Source organism: Chlorocebus sabaeus, chromosome 22, assembly GCF_047675955.1.
Source record: "Chlorocebus sabaeus isolate Y175 chromosome 22, mChlSab1.0.hap1, whole genome shotgun sequence".
Lineage (NCBI taxonomy): Eukaryota > Metazoa > Chordata > Mammalia > Primates > Cercopithecidae > Chlorocebus > Chlorocebus sabaeus.
Window position 1 is genome coordinate 96,806,038 of NC_132925.1, and position 16,663 is coordinate 96,822,700.

The following is a 16,663-nucleotide window of genomic DNA, read 5'->3' on the forward strand; positions in this document are numbered from 1 at the left end:
CAGAGTGAGACCCTGTCTCAATAAACAAAAAAATATTGCTAGAGATTATCAAAGAATAGGTGGATTGATAAACCAAGAACAGGTAGATTGATAAACCTGAATGAGAGCACTCAATATTCAAATAAGTCAGATTCCCACTAATTATAAATTCAATATAATCACAACCAAAACACCAATGGGATTTTGAGGATAATAGGAGAGGGGTAGCATGCTTCATAGATTGACATTATCACATGAAAGACAAATGCACAAAAATAGCAAAGGAAAAAACTAAAGTAGAAGAAAAATATGGGAACTCAGTCTACCAGACAGCAAAAAAGAAAAGAATAAAGTAACTTTAATTAAAACACTGTCATACTAATGCAGGAACTGAAAAATAATATCAGAACAGAGTTCACAAATGGACCTCCGTGCATGTGGGAACCTAGTATCTGATAAGAGTATACTTTCACAGCAGTAGAGAAAGAATAGACTATGAAATAATGTTATAGCAACTAACTATCCATTTGAAGGGAAATGAAACTTGTTAGATCACTAACTCACACCATTCTCTGCTTAAATCCACATAAAATATAGGTTTTATATATGAATTTACAGGGAATATATAAGAAGTATATGAAAATATATAGTAAATACTATATAATATATAAGAAATATTATATAATACTAGAATAAAACACAGGAGGTTATATCAATAATCTTGAAGTGGTGACAACCTTTCTAAGAACGCATGAAACTCAAAAGACTTAAAAGGGAAAGATAAATTTGACTACGTGGAAATTAACATTTTACACTTGGCAAAAGACTATAAACAAAGTTAAGAGACAAATGACAGGCCGGAAAAAAACATTTACACCAAGTCAACAGAGAAAAGATTGATTACACTCATTAGAGTCAAAGATTTCCAACAAATTAACAAGCAAAGGGCAAGCATCTTAAAAGGACAATGCAGAAAAGAAAATACAAATGTCTGGCAAATAAGTGGAAAGATGACTTCATTCATGATTAAAGAAATGCAGTTTAAAATAGGTTTTCCTCCTAAAAACCAAAAGTCTGAGAATGTTAAGTGTTGGTGAGGGTGTAGAAAAATAATCACTCTCCTACCCTCTTGGGAGAAACGTAAATTGACACCACCATTTCGGACAGCAATTTGGCAGTTTCTTTCAGAATACTGAATGCCCATACCTTTTGCCCCAGAAATCCCTTACGGAAATCTGACTCGCAGAAATATTTGCACGCCACGCAGTCATGTTCACGGCAGCAATGTCTGTAACTGATGAAAAATTGGAGCTACTTAAATGTTCATGATTATGGGACCAGCTAAAGAAAATATGGCACATCCCTGCCTTGGAATTTCATGCAGTCACCAATAAAGATTGGGTCGAATCAGATGGCTGATACAGAATACAGTTAATAAAGTAAAAATATAGTGAGTTGACAAACAAAGCACGACCGCACTTTTATTTTTTAATGTGCAAGTAGTGTGACCATGAATAACACACACACACACACACACACACACTGCTAGAGAGTTTGTGGAACTTACGCTTTTTGTCATATGCTTCTATTATTTATGAACTTGTTTTTACTGAGCATGTATTACTTTTAGACTTTTATAATTTTTTAAACCAAAAAAAATAACTGAGTAATAATTGAAAAGTTAAAGTCTATAAAGACAAACACACTATGTGTCATTTATTAGGCCTGAGTCTACTGTCAGCCGGAGCAACTCTGGGCTGCAAGTGCAGTTCTATGAAGATTTTACCTCTATTGGCTTTGTCTCATGTATTGCATGCAGGCACGCACACATGCCACCCATACCTACACACCTCTACACACACACAAAGTTCTCCAGCTCTGCATATGCACGTGCATCACACATGTTTACGGTATCTTGAGCAGCTCCAGAACATTTTTTAATGTATTTGTTGGTGCAGGGGAATAAATAGCCAGAGCCGAGAAAGCGGAAAGGGATGCATTGAGATTGAAAACCCCATGCTACCTCCACCATCCCGGGCAGGTGAAATATCCCATGACATCCTTGTGCCCCTCTGGCTTCTGGCTTTTCCCATTTGTCCTCAAGATGAGTGAGCCCAAGAAAATGTGGCCATCAGGATGGATGCTCATTGACTCAGGGCTGGTGTGAGGCTCACGGGTTCTCGTCCCTGAAGAGTGTGAGGTTGTGCTTTCGGATGTGTCCCAGCAGCACCTGTCCTCGCCGCTCCAGGGTCTGGAGGACGTGCTTCAGCCCCTGGGCCCCGCCTTGGCTTTCCCAGAACACGGGGTCCATCTGCAGCGACTTAAGCAGCATATTCTGTAGACATCCTGATGCGAGAACCTTCACGGCAGACTCAGGAAACCTGGAGCGAAGGCCCCAGAACCCCGTAACAGAAAGAAAAAGCAACAGTGATCTCAGAGAATTTCAATAACAGGTGAAGCCAGATGGCCAGAGCTTGCGTAGTTGAGGAACTCTGGCAAAGTCACCCTGCAAACTCCCCAGGCCTGCACCTGCTATCTCATTAACAGAGGACCCTTTGCCTAGCTTTGCTGTGAAGGCAGGGGATAGACCTTTTAGATGGGTCCCATCCTACAGAGAAGCCAGGTGAACAAATGCTGCTATCCCAGGCTCCATTTGGCAAATGCAGAGCCAGAAAGAATCCTGGGAAGGCAGAGCTGCCTGCCAAGAGTGAGCAGGGAGGGATAGACTCTTCAGCCTAGCTCTCCCACCCAGAACAAGGGAAGGACTAGCCTCTCCACACCCCAGCAATGCAGCTAGTATTCTGTAGGCACAGGAGGCCCTCTGGATGTTGGGGTAGGCCCTGCCAACTGTGTCCCCTCTCAGCTTTCCCAGGGCTCCCAACCACCACCTAAAGTTCTGATCCAACAGCTTGTCTGATGGACCGTGGGCTTCTCAGGGCCACAGTTCAAGGTCCCAAGGTTTGCAGCAAGGCCATCAGGTCTCAGTCCCGTGAACTTCCACCTGACCCTTTTGACCCTCACCCATCTATGCCCTCCAGCAGCCGAAAGTTCAGCTTGTCCTCAGGGTGCTGAAGGTTGCCAGCGTTATCGATGTAGACCAGGTGAGATGGATTGCTGCTCCGGACCTCAGGGAAGAGGGTAGACAGAGACAGAGGTGGGTAACGGTGCAACTACGGCTGGCACCTATGGACTTGGTCAAGATTAAGGGGCTGAGAGCCCTGAGCTGTCAGTCCCACAGTCCATGCTAACAAACAGTCCTCACAGCTGACCACTTACTCTATGCTGGGCACTGTGCTAAGTGCTTTCAGGCATCCTGCCAGTGAATTCTCCCAGTAACCTTAGGAAGCGGGCACTAGTGTTAGCCCTATTTTACAGAAATGGTGGCATCTTAAGTTAAGCAATTTGCACAAAATCACAGTTAGTAAATAGCTAGGCTGTTTCAAACCTGGACCCATAGGGCTAAGACAGAGCACCATCTGCTAAATTGCAAGGCCAAAGGACTGATCCTGTTTTGGTGGCTGAAGGGGTGAGGAGCACAGGTGGGAATCGGCAGGTGCTGAGGTAGCCTGCTCCTCAGAGCCATCGCTGTGAGAGGCATCACACATGTGCTGCTCACATGTATACACACTCAGTCACCCCTTTGTGCCACCTGTGCCTATGCACCTGGGCATCCCCCTTAGCATCACTGAGAGCACACAGAGATGTCCTTTATCCTCGAAAAGCAGTGACCACACTCTGTTTCTACAGAAGAGTTTAGCAGCTCCTAAACATTTTGAAAACCAAAATCAGCACCAGAGAATTCTTTAGTACCTTAAAGAATATGGTGTGGTTGTGAATGGGAGACCATCTCTTCTGGTCCCCACTCCCATGCATGCACTCCTTTCCCACATAGCCTCCAAAAGCCCATGGGAATTTCCCACAATCCTCTCCAGCGGCCTAGGCTTAAGCTATGAACTTCTGTTTCCAGGACCCCAGCTTCCCTTCTCTCTGCCTCTTCTCCTTTCTCATCCCACTCCACATGTCAGGATCACTTTTTGCTCAAAGCTGGGTGGCTCTTCCCTCTAGAAACTGCTGTCCTAAAAGATCTGTGAAATGCCTGCTCACCAGGGGTTAACAATGGCTATTAAAGCTTTGTCTCTCCCGTGGATATTTACCTTTGACAAGGGAAAAGGAGAGATGGCTCTAGGGGTAGAGGAGGAGAATTGCCAGCACCCCCACTAAGCAATCCTGGCCTCTGGGTGATGTGGCCTCCCTGAAGCCCATCCCTGGACACCATGCTAACAGCTACCCTCCAAGAGGAAAGGGAGGCTGTGGGGACACTATGCCTCACTGCAAGAGAAGATAGAGAAGCCGTTGCTTCTTATGCAGAAGAAGTGGTTATTCTGCCCTCTCCAATGGCCACAGCACACTGCTTCCCACCCTGGACTCTAGTTTTGATAGGAGCAGCACCAGCCTGTGAGCCACTGGGGTCTTGGGTTCATGCCCTAATGCTGCTACCATATGGCCTTGGAGATTCCTTTCCCTCCAGACTGCAATTCCTCATTTACTGGCACAACGAGGATGTTGACTAGACACACCATTCTCAAACTCTACTTCCAGGAGCCCTAGTTGTTCTCTGAAGTCTCTTATGGGCAGTGGAGACAGTGAAAATGGGGCTCCAGCCCTCACCCCACACTCCTCCTCAGGCACATTCTTAAAGCTCCATTTTGTCAGTTTACATATTGCAGACTCCTGGAAATATTCAAACCACTGGTTTTGCTGAAAAGAACGACTGGGAAACCCCAGCATCAAATGAATTTTGAAACTTGTTAGCATCTTCTGAAGGACACAGGAAGACCTGGTTCTGGGATGACAAGGGGATGGTGTGGAGACATACCAGGATGTGGACCAGCCGCAGCTCAGCCGGGTTCCGGCATTTCTCTCGGAGCCTCTCTTCTACACAGGGGTCTGAGGGCTCAGGCTCGAAGCCACAACAGTAGCGATCCAAGCGGTCGTGGACCTGTGGAGACACCCAGCCTTTGGTAGGGTGAGGCAGGGCAGGGGGCCTGCCTCCACCAGGCACAGCACGGAGGCCACCTGACCTACTGTTTCCTACATGACGCTGGGGCCACAGCAGGGGTGACCCTCAGTGGTTCTCTGTGCTGGTCATTACTAAATGGGGCTTCCGCTTTCCTCCTCTGGCCAGCTCCCTCTGCACACCAGGAGCTGTTTGTTCATGCCGCAGGCCAGTGTGGATTTTCAGCCAGTGCCCACAACTTGACCTACACTGTTGCTCTTGAGCTCTAGCCTGGCACCACTGGGGCTCCGAATGCTGACCATCTGCCTGTCTACCCAGGGAGATTCCACATCACTCTATTTTTTCTTTAAGCAGCAAATGCTACATCAGGGATTCCTCCTTTCTTTAGAGGTGCAAGTCCTTTAATGATCATCTCAACAGCTCCAACTGGACAGCTCTTTCACCCTGCAGCAGGCCTGAATCAAGCCGGGGAAAGAGGAGGGCATCTTCAATGTGGTGTGTGGTCAGTTCTGAGGAGCTTTGCCACCCTTCCCCTGAATAGATACATACAGATGACACCCACAGCATTTTAGAGTGGATCAGAGGATTCCTAGAATCACGCTTCCCACTCACTTGCTTCCGGGATGCTTTCTTCAGAAGGAAAGTCACAGCCTGCAAGTCGGCAGTAGGAAGAATCGTGGTCTACCCCATCCCTGACCTACATGAGCATAGTATCTGCTGTAAGTATCTAGGACAAAGAGATTGAGGATGGAGAGGCATACAAGCAGAAGTGGTAGAGTCCTCTGAGGATGGTTAGGGGAGGGCTTGCTGTGGGGAGAAAGACAGGAAAGGGAGAATAGTTGAAGTGAGGAGTTGGTCTGGAGAAGGCTTGGGAGATGCTAGGGAGTGGATGAAAGATGAAGTGAGCGCGGCTGAGCAGCAGGGAATCACCATCACACACAGGATGTGCAAGCCTGGGAAAACTCATTCTATTTTCCTTTTACAAAGGAAACTTGGCTTGATGCAATACCTTGATGAGTGCTTAGGGTGGAAGGTGAAATTACAGGAGGTCTGGGTGTGGGAGGACTTGCTTTGCATGGGACAAGAAGAAAAGTTAATTTCTTGCTGTGGAAGGAGGAGGACAGAGGAATAGAGAAGGTGAAGGGAAGCAGGGAGCAGCAGAAAGCTGGGACTGTGAGATGTACCCTCCCATAAGTTCTCCATCCTGCAGTGAAGCTGCCGCCCTTGTGAAATGTTTGGTGGATGCTGAGCTTTGAGTTCAGGTCTGGTGTGGGGCAAGTCAAGGTAGTGCTCATGGCACATCAAACAGAAGAAGTCCATCCACTACTTGGGATTTATCCAAATCCTAGGAAGGGCTCCAAACCCCACAGGTTATGGGACCAGGGGTTTAGTTGTTTTCTTAAATCTCTCAGGTGGTGGTGAAAGTCAGTGGGGAGGCCTTGAGGACCTCTGGGATCTACCAATCAGGACAATGAATCACATAGGTATCTAACTCTCAGGCTGCAAAATGTACTAAGTTCCTGAAAGAGCCTGCTGTGGGGAAGACCTAGATTGGACACTTTGATCCCATCTTTGCAGAATGGCTAGTCTGAATTAGAAAGCCTAGGAACACCACTGGAGAGGAAGACATCAGCCTGGGAACCTGGAAACTCAGTATGAAGGGAGCAGAACAGACCTCATTTCAAGAAAATTGTCATTATCTGAACTGTCTGGTGATTCCCTGGTAAACTCCACTAAAAGGCATGGTTTTTTTTGGTTGCCCAGTACTAAAAGCCTTCTCCTGGACGGGTAGAGGACATTTGTTGAAAACATTTACTGGCAAATGTTTCAAGAGCATGGCTGTCTGAGACAATGGATAACAGTTGGGACAAACAATAGATTAACCAAAAAGCTTAAAAAGGAAGAGATAAGAAATGAAATGTCCAAGGGCTGTGAAAAGCTCCAGTATGTTCCTGGAAATCTGGAAGTCCACATGCACATGTGTAGGACTGTGCACATGTTCAGGAAAAACTTGAAAAGACCCTAAGCTCTCACCTCTGGTTGACCTTGAGACTGTACAAGCATGAGTGAAGGCAAAAGCAGATTTATCAACTGCATACATACATGTTGGAGACACCTCAACACACACACACAGACCCTTTGGCAAACACTAGGAGACTTACTGGCTCTAGAAATTCATGAAAATCTGCTCGATCATCAGCTGATCACTGAACCAACTGAGCAGAAATTTCAGTGGCCATATACAATAAAGAATACAGACGAATATAGAATTTGTTCATAAAAATAAAACAAGCAAATAACAAAGAAAATAACTACAAACGAAAAAAACTACAACAAACAGCAACAACAAAAATCCTGGGGACAAGAAGAATCTGATTTTCAAAGTGGCCACCTTATATTATTTAAATACTCAGTTTTCAACAAAAAATATGAGACAGTCAAAGAAACAAAGTATGGCCAATATGCATGAAAAAAGGCAATCAATCAAAATGGTTCCTGAGGAAGCCCAGATGTTGGAGAAAAAATTTAAATTAGCTATTTTACAAATATTCAAAGAACTAAAGGAAATCAGGTCTAGAGAAGTAAAGTATGAGAATGATACCTCACCATAAAGACTACATGAATAATGAGATAGAAATTATAAAGAGAAACCAAATATAAATTATGGAGTTGAAATGTACTACAACTTTTAAAAATTCACTGAGAGGATCAAATAGCAGTTATGAGCAGGCAGAAGAACAAATCAGAAAACTTGAAAATAGGTCAACTGAGATTATCAAGTATGAGGAATAAGAAGAGAAAAATGAAGAAAAATAAACAGTGCCTCAGAGACCCACGTAACACCATCAAGTGTACCAACATATATATAAGAGGAGTTTTAAAAGGAAGGGAGGAGGATATGAAAATAATATTAGAATTAATGTCCAAAACCTCCCCAAATTTGGTGAAAAGCATTGATCTACACATCCAAGAGGTCCAGTGAACTCCATTAATATAAACAGAAAGAGACCTACACCTAGAATAAAACTGTCAAAAGCCAAAGACAGAGAGAGGATCCTAAAAGCAGCAAGAGAAAAGTCACTCATCACATAAAAAGGATTATTTCAAAGAGTGGTTTGGTATCAGATTTATCAAAAACCATGGAGGCCAAAAGGCAGAGGAGTAACATTCAAAGTGTTGAAATTAAATTAAAAAAAAGAGAGTCAGTCAACCAAGAATTTTATATACAGCAAAACTGTCCTTCAAAAATTAAGGATAAATGAAGACATTAACAGTACAACAAAAACAGAATTTATTGTCAGGAGGCTTGTTCTACAAGAAATACTAAAAGGGGGCCTTCAGGATGAATGAAAGGATACTAAGTAGTAACTTGAATTAATATCAAGAACTAAAAAGCTCTGTTCAAGATAACTATATAGATAAACATAAAAAGACAGTATAAATGTTTTTTTTGGGTGGGGGGGCTGGACTTCTTTTTTCCTCTCTGATTTTAAAAAACAACTGCTTAAAGCAATAATTATAATCTATGCTGATGGGCAGAAAATGTATAAAGATGTAATTTGTGACAAGAATAGCATAAAAGTGGGAGGGGAACAGATTTATATAGAAAGAAAGTCTTTTTACATTATTAAATTGCTGGTAATCTGACCTAGATTGTTATAAATCAAGATGTTAATGGTAATCCCAGTGCAACCAACAAGAATATAACTATAGTCCTAGTCACCAATAATCTCACAAAACCAGATGTTGAGAAATGAGACAGCATTCAATAGTCCCAAGTACTGTCCCCAAACATTATTTTCTCTGTTTTATACAGTTGAAAACAGAGAAATCACACTTCAGGTCTAGACAGGCTGAGGGCATTTCTGTGAGGCCACATTAGTAGCAGTAGACCAAATGGATTAAATATATCCACTGATTCTAGTAAAAAAGCAAGTTTATGCACAGAGGCCAATGCACAAAGCCCAGAAGATTGGTCCAGCTTGGCAAAGAACCATAGCCCTGTTTATGCAGTGAGCCAATTAGCAAGACTTCCTGAGGAGGACCCTCTTTACTGCTTTGGCCTCCTGAAATTTGGATAACCAATACCCAATTTTCCTTCTTTCCTCTAATACCCTATTATGGAAAATTTCAAACATACAGCAAATTTGAAATAATTTTATGGTGAATACCCATATACCCATCACCAAAATTCTACCACGAATATTTTACTTATTTTATGACATATCTAACCATTGATACATCTCTATATCCATCCATTAAATCATCTTATTTCTTATTTTTTATGCATTTCAAAGTAAGTTGCAGACATTAGAAATTTCCCTCTAAATACATTGGCATGCACACCGCTCATTAGAGTTCCTGATTTTCTTATAAGAGAACCAATCTTCCCTGCTAGATACAGTCTGGTGGCATCATCAATCCAAATACCCTGCACACCCAGCCATGAAGTGAAGATGGGGTCCAAGCTCCTCTAACCATATACCCTCCATCCTTCCCCTGACTCTTCAGGCTTCTCAGGCCTTTTTCTTCCATTCCTTGAAGCCCTTAATGTCTTACCAAATACAGATTCTTTCCTTGCTTATGTTAACCAGAGTTAGTCTCTGTTGCTTGGAATCAAACTCCCTTCAAATGATGCACCCCCTGAATTTTCCTTCTTCCAGGTTAAAACACACTTGGGTTCTGAAACTATGGTAGATGTTTTTGATGCCCCTACCCATGAACCTGGGGCTCACCTACAGAAGTCCCAACCATACAGTCCCCATATGTAGAGGTACTCTTGCCCATAACAGGCTTGACCCACCCACACAGCAGGCTGAAAGTGCTGGAAAATCAGTGCCCCCAAGAGCAAGCTTCAACCAATGACTTATGGCAGTTAGTGTACAAATATCATAGCCCCTCACCTCCCAGGGGAATGATACCCTACAGCAGTGTTCTACAAAGTCTGTCAAGGGCCCTCAACTGGGTTCAGCCTCACTTGCTCATGGTGGCAGCCTGCTCTTTACTGTACCCTTCATTAGCTTTTCTTCCTTCCCTGTTTCACTTCCCCATTTGCTCACCAGGTTTCCTAGGTCCACCTCCCAAATAAATTGCTCTATTCAAATTCTAGTCAGAGTCTCTTTTTTGGGGAATTCAAACCTAGATAGAAACCTGTCACAGTCTCTATTGCTGTCACATGTCCAAGCTCTTGTTGGTCAATATTCTTGTCATACTTTAGTACCTAGCACTGGACACAACAGCTGAGAATCAAGTTATAGAGTAGCACAGAAACACTGCCTCCCTGATTCCAGATGCTAAGACTAGATTCGCATCTTTGCCAATCTCATCATATTGTTGACACCTATTTTGCATGTCCAAAATTAGCAAGTCTCTGTCTCATATATGTCCATTCAGCCAGGGCTTCATTAACGTGCATTTATACCACTGACTCACAGGCCCTCAGTAGAAGACTTTGCATTTAACACTATTCCATTTCCTCCTTTAATCTTTCATTGCAACCCATTGGATATTCTTTGGATGGTTTTGTTGTCACATTCATTTGCTTTTCCTTCCCCTGCCAATTTTAGGTTATGTGCCAACCAGACCAGTAAGCTACTATACCAATGGGAGTGGATGGTTTTGTTGTCACATTCATTTGCTTTTCCTTCCCCTGCCAATTTTAGGTTATGTGCCAACCAGACCAGTAAGCTACTATACCAATGGGAGTGTTTTCAGCCACAAGTAACAGAAAATCTGACTCAAAATGGCTTAAGCCATAAGGAAGATTGAGATTATCTACAGAAGGAAGTCTTGAGGAAAGGCAGGCTAGGTGGATTTAGCAGCACCATATTGTCATGATAAGGACTTGGGTTGCTTTCTGCCCTCCACATACCACCCACAATGTTAACAGCATCCCAGTGTTGTCTTAGGATGCCTGCAGGTAGTTGCTGTGGGAATATGTTTCCTTGTTCCTGTCCAGCAGGAGAGAAAGAAAAAGAGTATGAGAGAAGGGGAGAGAGAGAAGGAATCTCTCCCCTCAACAACCATGGAATAGAAGGCCTTCCCTTCAGCCAAATTAAGAGGCACACATTCTTGGACCAATAGCACTCAGTGGAAGATGTTAATGCACTGATCCTTGAACCCATTGCCTCTGAATCCAGGAATAAGTGGAAGGTGAATCAAATCAGGGCTCTGTGAGGAAGGACTACAAGAGACTGGCTGGGTCCCCTACAGCCCAGATGTCCTCATTCAGGCTACTAATAAAAATGTTGGCTAGGACAGGGTTAGAGAGCCCTGCAGCATACCACCAGAGATCTCACAGCCTTCCAGTTCATTTTAAATCACTGAAGCTAGTATCATACCACCTGTATTAGTCTGTTCTCATGCTGATGCAAGAGATGGTCTCTCAGTCTTGGGCAGCTCTGGCCCTGTAGGGTAGAGACCCCTCCTAACTGCTTTCACTGGCTGGCATTGAGTGTCTGCAGCTTTTCCAAGTGCAACAGTGCAAGCTGTCAGTGTATCTACCATTCTGGGGTCTGGAGGACGGTGGCCCTCTTCTCACAGCTCCATGAGGCAGTGCCCCACTGGGGACTCCATGTGGGGGCTCTGACTCCACATTTCCCTTCCACACTGCCCTAGCGGAAGTTCTCCATGAGGGTTCCACCCCTTCAGCAGACTTCTACCTGGACATCTAGGTGTTTCCATACATCCTCTGAAATATTGGTGAAGGTTCCCAAAGCTCAAGTCTTGTCTTCTGTGTAGCCACAGGCACAATGCCATGTGGAAGCCAATAAGGCTTGGGGCTTGTACTCTCTGAAGCAATGGCCTGAGCTGTACTTTGGCCCCTTTTTGGTGCAGCTGGGATGGAGGGCACCAAGTCCTAAGACTACACAAAGCAGCAAGGCCCTGGACCAGGCCCACACAACCATTTCCTCCTCCCAGGCCTTTGGACCTGTGATGGGAAGGCTGCTGTGAAGACCTCTGACATGCCTTGGAAACATTTTCTCCATTATCTTGGCATTGACATTTGGCTCCTCGTTACTTATGCAAATTTCTGCAGCCAGCTTGAATTTCTCCCCAGAAAATGAGTTTTTCATTTCCACCACATCATCAGGCTGCACATTTTCCAAACTTTTATGCTCTGATTCCATCTCAATCATAAGTTCCAATTCCAAACCATCTCTGTGAATGCAAAAAACTGAATGCTTCTAAGAGTATCCAGGTCACATCTTGAATGCTTTGCTGCTTAGAAATTTCTTCTGCCAGATACCTTAAATCATCTCTCTCAAGTTCAAAGTTCCACACATCTCTAGGGCAGGGGCAAAATGCCGCCAGTTTCTTTGCTAAAGCATAGCAAGAATCACCTTTATTCCAGTTCCCAACAAGTTCTCATCTCCATCTGAGTCCACTTCAACCTGGACTTCATTGTCCATATCACTATCAGCATTTTCTTCAGTCATTCAACAAGTTTCTAGGAAGTTCCAAACTTTCCCACATCTCCCTGTCTTCTTCTGAGCCCTCCAAACTGTTCCAACTTCTGCCTGTTTCCCAGTTCCAAAGTCACTTCCACATTTTTAGGTACCTTTATAGCAGCACCTCACTCTTTGTGGTACCAATTTACGGTATTAGTCCATTTTCATACTGCTATAAACAACTGCCCAAGACTGAGTAATTTATAAAGGAAAGAGATTTAATTGACTCACTGGTCTGCATGTCTGAGGAGGCCTCAGAAAATTTACAATTATGGCAGAAGGTGAAGGGAAAGCAAGAAACCTTCTTCACAAGGTGGCAAGAAGGCGAATGAATGCAGGAGGAACTACCAGGCACTTATAAAACCATCAGATCTCATAAGAACTCACTATCACGAGAACAGCACTGAGGAAACCACCACCATGATTCAGTTACCTCCACCTGGTCTCTTCCTGGACATGTGGGGATTATGGGGATTACAATCCAAGACGAGATTTTGGGTAGGGACACAGTCAAACCACATCACCACCCATATATGAGCCTACTCCATGCTTTCATATGCACCCCATCCTTAGCAAGAGTCACCAGAGGCTACCAACACAGTGGTTTACTGCAGAGATCAGAAAACTTCTCTGTAAAGGACCAGAGAATAAATATTTTAGGCATTGGAGGCCATACAGTCTCTGTCATAACTACTTAAGTCTGCCACTGTAGTGCATATCTTATATATTATAGATAATACATAAACAAATAGGCATGGCTATATTACAATATGTTGGTAGAAGAGCTAAGGCAGGACTGGCTTGTCGGTCATAATATGAAAGAGTCTTGGAAGATGTCCAGGGTCCAGGGTCTAAAACCCCTTGTGGCCTTTGGAACACCAAGCTCTATGTCAAAGGGTGGAAGGCTACCCTGCCGCACCACAAACCTAAGCCCAGGGCATAAAACCCCTCATGACTTGGATGGAATCCAGGGCTCAGGGCATAAAACTCCTCGTAGCCTCTGCAATATGCACAGACTTGTTGGTTGCTCTCCCAGGCTCGTAAACATGCTCTCCATTATCTCAAGCAGCAGAGTATATTCTATATGTGTCAAAGAAAATGCTAAACCATCACAGCTACTCTTGATGCGCCGCTACATTTCTACCCCCACATCCTCACGCCCTCACCTGTTTACCCCACGTCCTCAATGTCTTCACCACCTGCTTCTTTGTTTGATCACCAATAAATAGTGTGGGCTCTCAGAGCTCAGGGCCTTCGCAGTCTCCATACCAGCGCTGGCCCCCTGGACCCACCTTATGCCCTCTTAACTTGTCTTTTCTCATTCCTTTGACTCCGCCGGACTTTGTAGCCCCCACGGCCTGGTGTTGGGTGTGATCACCCCTTCCCCTTCCACCCTTTGGTACAGAGCTTGGTGTTCCAAAGGCCATGAGGGATTTTAGACCCTGGACCCAGGACATCTCCCAAGACTCTTTTATATTATGACAGACAAGCCAGTCCTGCCTCAGCTCTTCTACCAACATACTGGAACATAGGTAAAACCTTATGTGCACTGAAATTGAATTTCATATAAATTTAGATGTCCCACAATATTATTATTTCAATATTTTTAACCACTTAAAAGTGCTAAAATCATTCTAAACCATTCTACAAACAGGTGAGGAGTAAATTTGGCGGCATTGTGGGCCATGGTTTAGTTTGTGACCCCCAGTTTGAAGTTCAGATGAATTTGGGGATGAATACTGCCTCCACTATGTCCTGGCTGTGTGAATTCAGGAAATTACTCATCTTGCTGTGCCTCAGTTTCTTTATCAACAAAATGGGGAGGTGATACTCCCATGGGGCCGTGTTGAGGATCACACAGGATGTAATGCAGGAGGCAGATGTTATGGAGAGTTCCCAGAAGTCTCTGGCCCTGGAGGGGACAGGTCAGTGGTTCTCTCCTAAAAAGCGCTGGCCTCACCCCCCACTCACCCAGCACTACAGGCCTGAGAACGAGAGTCTGACATAAAGGAAGTTATGACGGTCTAGTATCTCTTCCATGCACAAGTCTAGTGTTTGGAACATGGACATATCTGTGAGACAGAAACCCACCAGCTGAATTACCTTGGGCCAGGAGAGCAAATGTCAGGACAGCTCTAGCAAGCCTGAAGTGCAATAACTGCTCTGGATTTTGCTTCACACCAGCTGCATGGCCAGCCAAACCACCTTGCTCCCACCAAACCCTCCCTGCTCCCGTCTCAAGGCCATTCTATGCAGATTTAAACTTGCAGCAGCATTTATTTCCAGAGGAAGCTACAAGAAATACTGGCCCATGTGATGCATGCAGTGCTGGTTTCCCAGAATCTACACCCATTTGAATGTTTCACAGTGAGGGCTTGGCTGGCACACTTGCCAGTTTGATTATTCTGCCGTGCTGTCTGGTTGGTTTTTTCTACAGAAGAGAAATTAGGTTTAAACAGTAGAAGACTAGCAGCCAAACAAGACCAAGCTTAACTTTCATTCCCATATTCCTTCAAGATTTGATTTTTTTCCCCTTTTTGAAAAAATGAAGAGATACCAAGAAAAAATGATAAACCTTTAGAGTTTGGGTTTTCTGGCAGTGTTACATAATCATGTGGACTGAAGTTTTTGTTTAATTTTAGTTAAGCCATTGTAATGCCCTTACTCTGTGCCAGGAATTATCCTTAGTGCTTTACCTATCACAAGTCATTTGACCCCTGCTAGCAGCCAAGAGATAGATACTGTTATTGTTCCCATTTCAAAGATGAGGCTGAATAATGAGTCACAAATGCTGAGTAATGTGATCCAGCCCCCAGAATATGTTTGTCATAACCAGAGACTTAGTTGAAGGTTTTTGGATGCAAGAACAAATTGAAGTGCATGACTGGCTGCCAGCATGAAGGATATAGTAGGGTCATTGTCTCTGTGACCTCCCAAACAGGACATCTGGATGGGACAAGATACTGCGGTCTGCCAAGGAGGGATACCAGGTCCAGCTGTGGGGGTGGGAAGGTACAGGGTGAAGGCTCTGGGGCCAAGACTCGGGTTCCTCAAGCCGTGCCTGATCTGGGTCTGATAGAGTCCAGAAGAGCCATCTGCTGTCCCTGGTGTCCCATGCCCCCAGAGCAGAGATGCTTCCCCAAACTGGGAGCAGTCACAGGCCTGGGACCTTCACGGTGGAAAGGGTGGCTGCTGGCTAGGCAGGCTCACTGCCTGGGGGTCAGAGAGTTGCAGCGTAGTTGGAGGCAGGAGGAGAGCCAACTCCCCTTCCCATACTCCAAAAGGTTTCTCCAAGGAGGGTGGCAGGCTGCTCCCATACTGGCTGGCTGACTGTTGAAGAATTTGGTGAGGCTTTGGGAAGGTCAGAGTGTGGAAGAGGAGGGAGTTACTCGGCACTGACTCTCACTCTCCTCTAAAGACTCACCTTGCTGTGCTCCTTGCCTTTCCACATACATGGCATCTTCCCTGGAAGCTCCAGGGAGGGAACATCTAGACTGCTTCATCTGCCCAAACCCCATGGTTTGAAGAAGCCAAACTTCTGGCTGAGGCCAGAAGTCTCAGCACCATCTTTGGAAGCCAGCGAATAGACCAGCTGATGGGCTTTGAGGAGCTGGATTGAGAAGGACTACGGCTCATCTAAAAAGACATCTGTGGAGCCTCCTAAATTTTAAACATCAACACAAAACCCAGCAGCTGTTAAAAGATGAATCCACCACAGCAAAGTAGGTTCTGACCAGGAAAGCTAAGATGAATCACCATTGGAACACTGTCACAAAAGGTCCCCACTTTAATAATTAGGGGGGAAAATATGGTGACCTCTTCCACGATACCCAAAAGGTGTTTGATAAAATTACACATCCATTCCTGACAATGAAACTCTTTTTTTGTTTTTGTTTTCTTTTGAGACAGGGTCTGGCTCTGTCACCCAGGCTGGAGTGCAGTGGCGTGATTACAGCTCACTGCAACTGCCACCTCCTAAGCCCAAGAGATCCTTCCCCCTCAGTCTCCTGAGTAGCTGTAACTACAGGTACATGCCACCATACTTGGCTAATTTTTAATTTTTAATTTTTTTTTTTTAGAGACAAGGTCTCCCTATGTTGCCCAGGCTTGTCTTGAGCTCCTGGGCTCAAGCAGTCCTCCCACCTGGCCCACTCAAACCGGAATTACAGTCGTGAGCCACTGCACATGGCCTGAAAACTCTCAATAAAGTAGCAAT

General features: G+C 44.6%; 1 protein-coding gene across 1 annotated transcript in view; it reads right to left on the reverse strand.

Moving 5' to 3' along the window:
* Positions 1–685: 685 nt before the first annotated feature.
* The window catches only part of GASK1A (golgi associated kinase 1A), a 79,581-nt gene continuing 63,603 nt past the window's right edge, over positions 686–16,663 (reverse strand). Inside the window, exons 3-5 of the mRNA XM_007983838.3 lie at positions 4,856–4,978; positions 3,001–3,104; positions 686–2,360 (exon numbers count right to left, since the gene is read on the reverse strand). Coding sequence (XP_007982029.1) covers positions 2,150–2,360; positions 3,001–3,104; positions 4,856–4,978 — 438 coding nt within the window. The 3' untranslated portion in view covers positions 686–2,149. The remainder of the gene's footprint in view (positions 2,361–3,000; positions 3,105–4,855; positions 4,979–16,663) is intronic.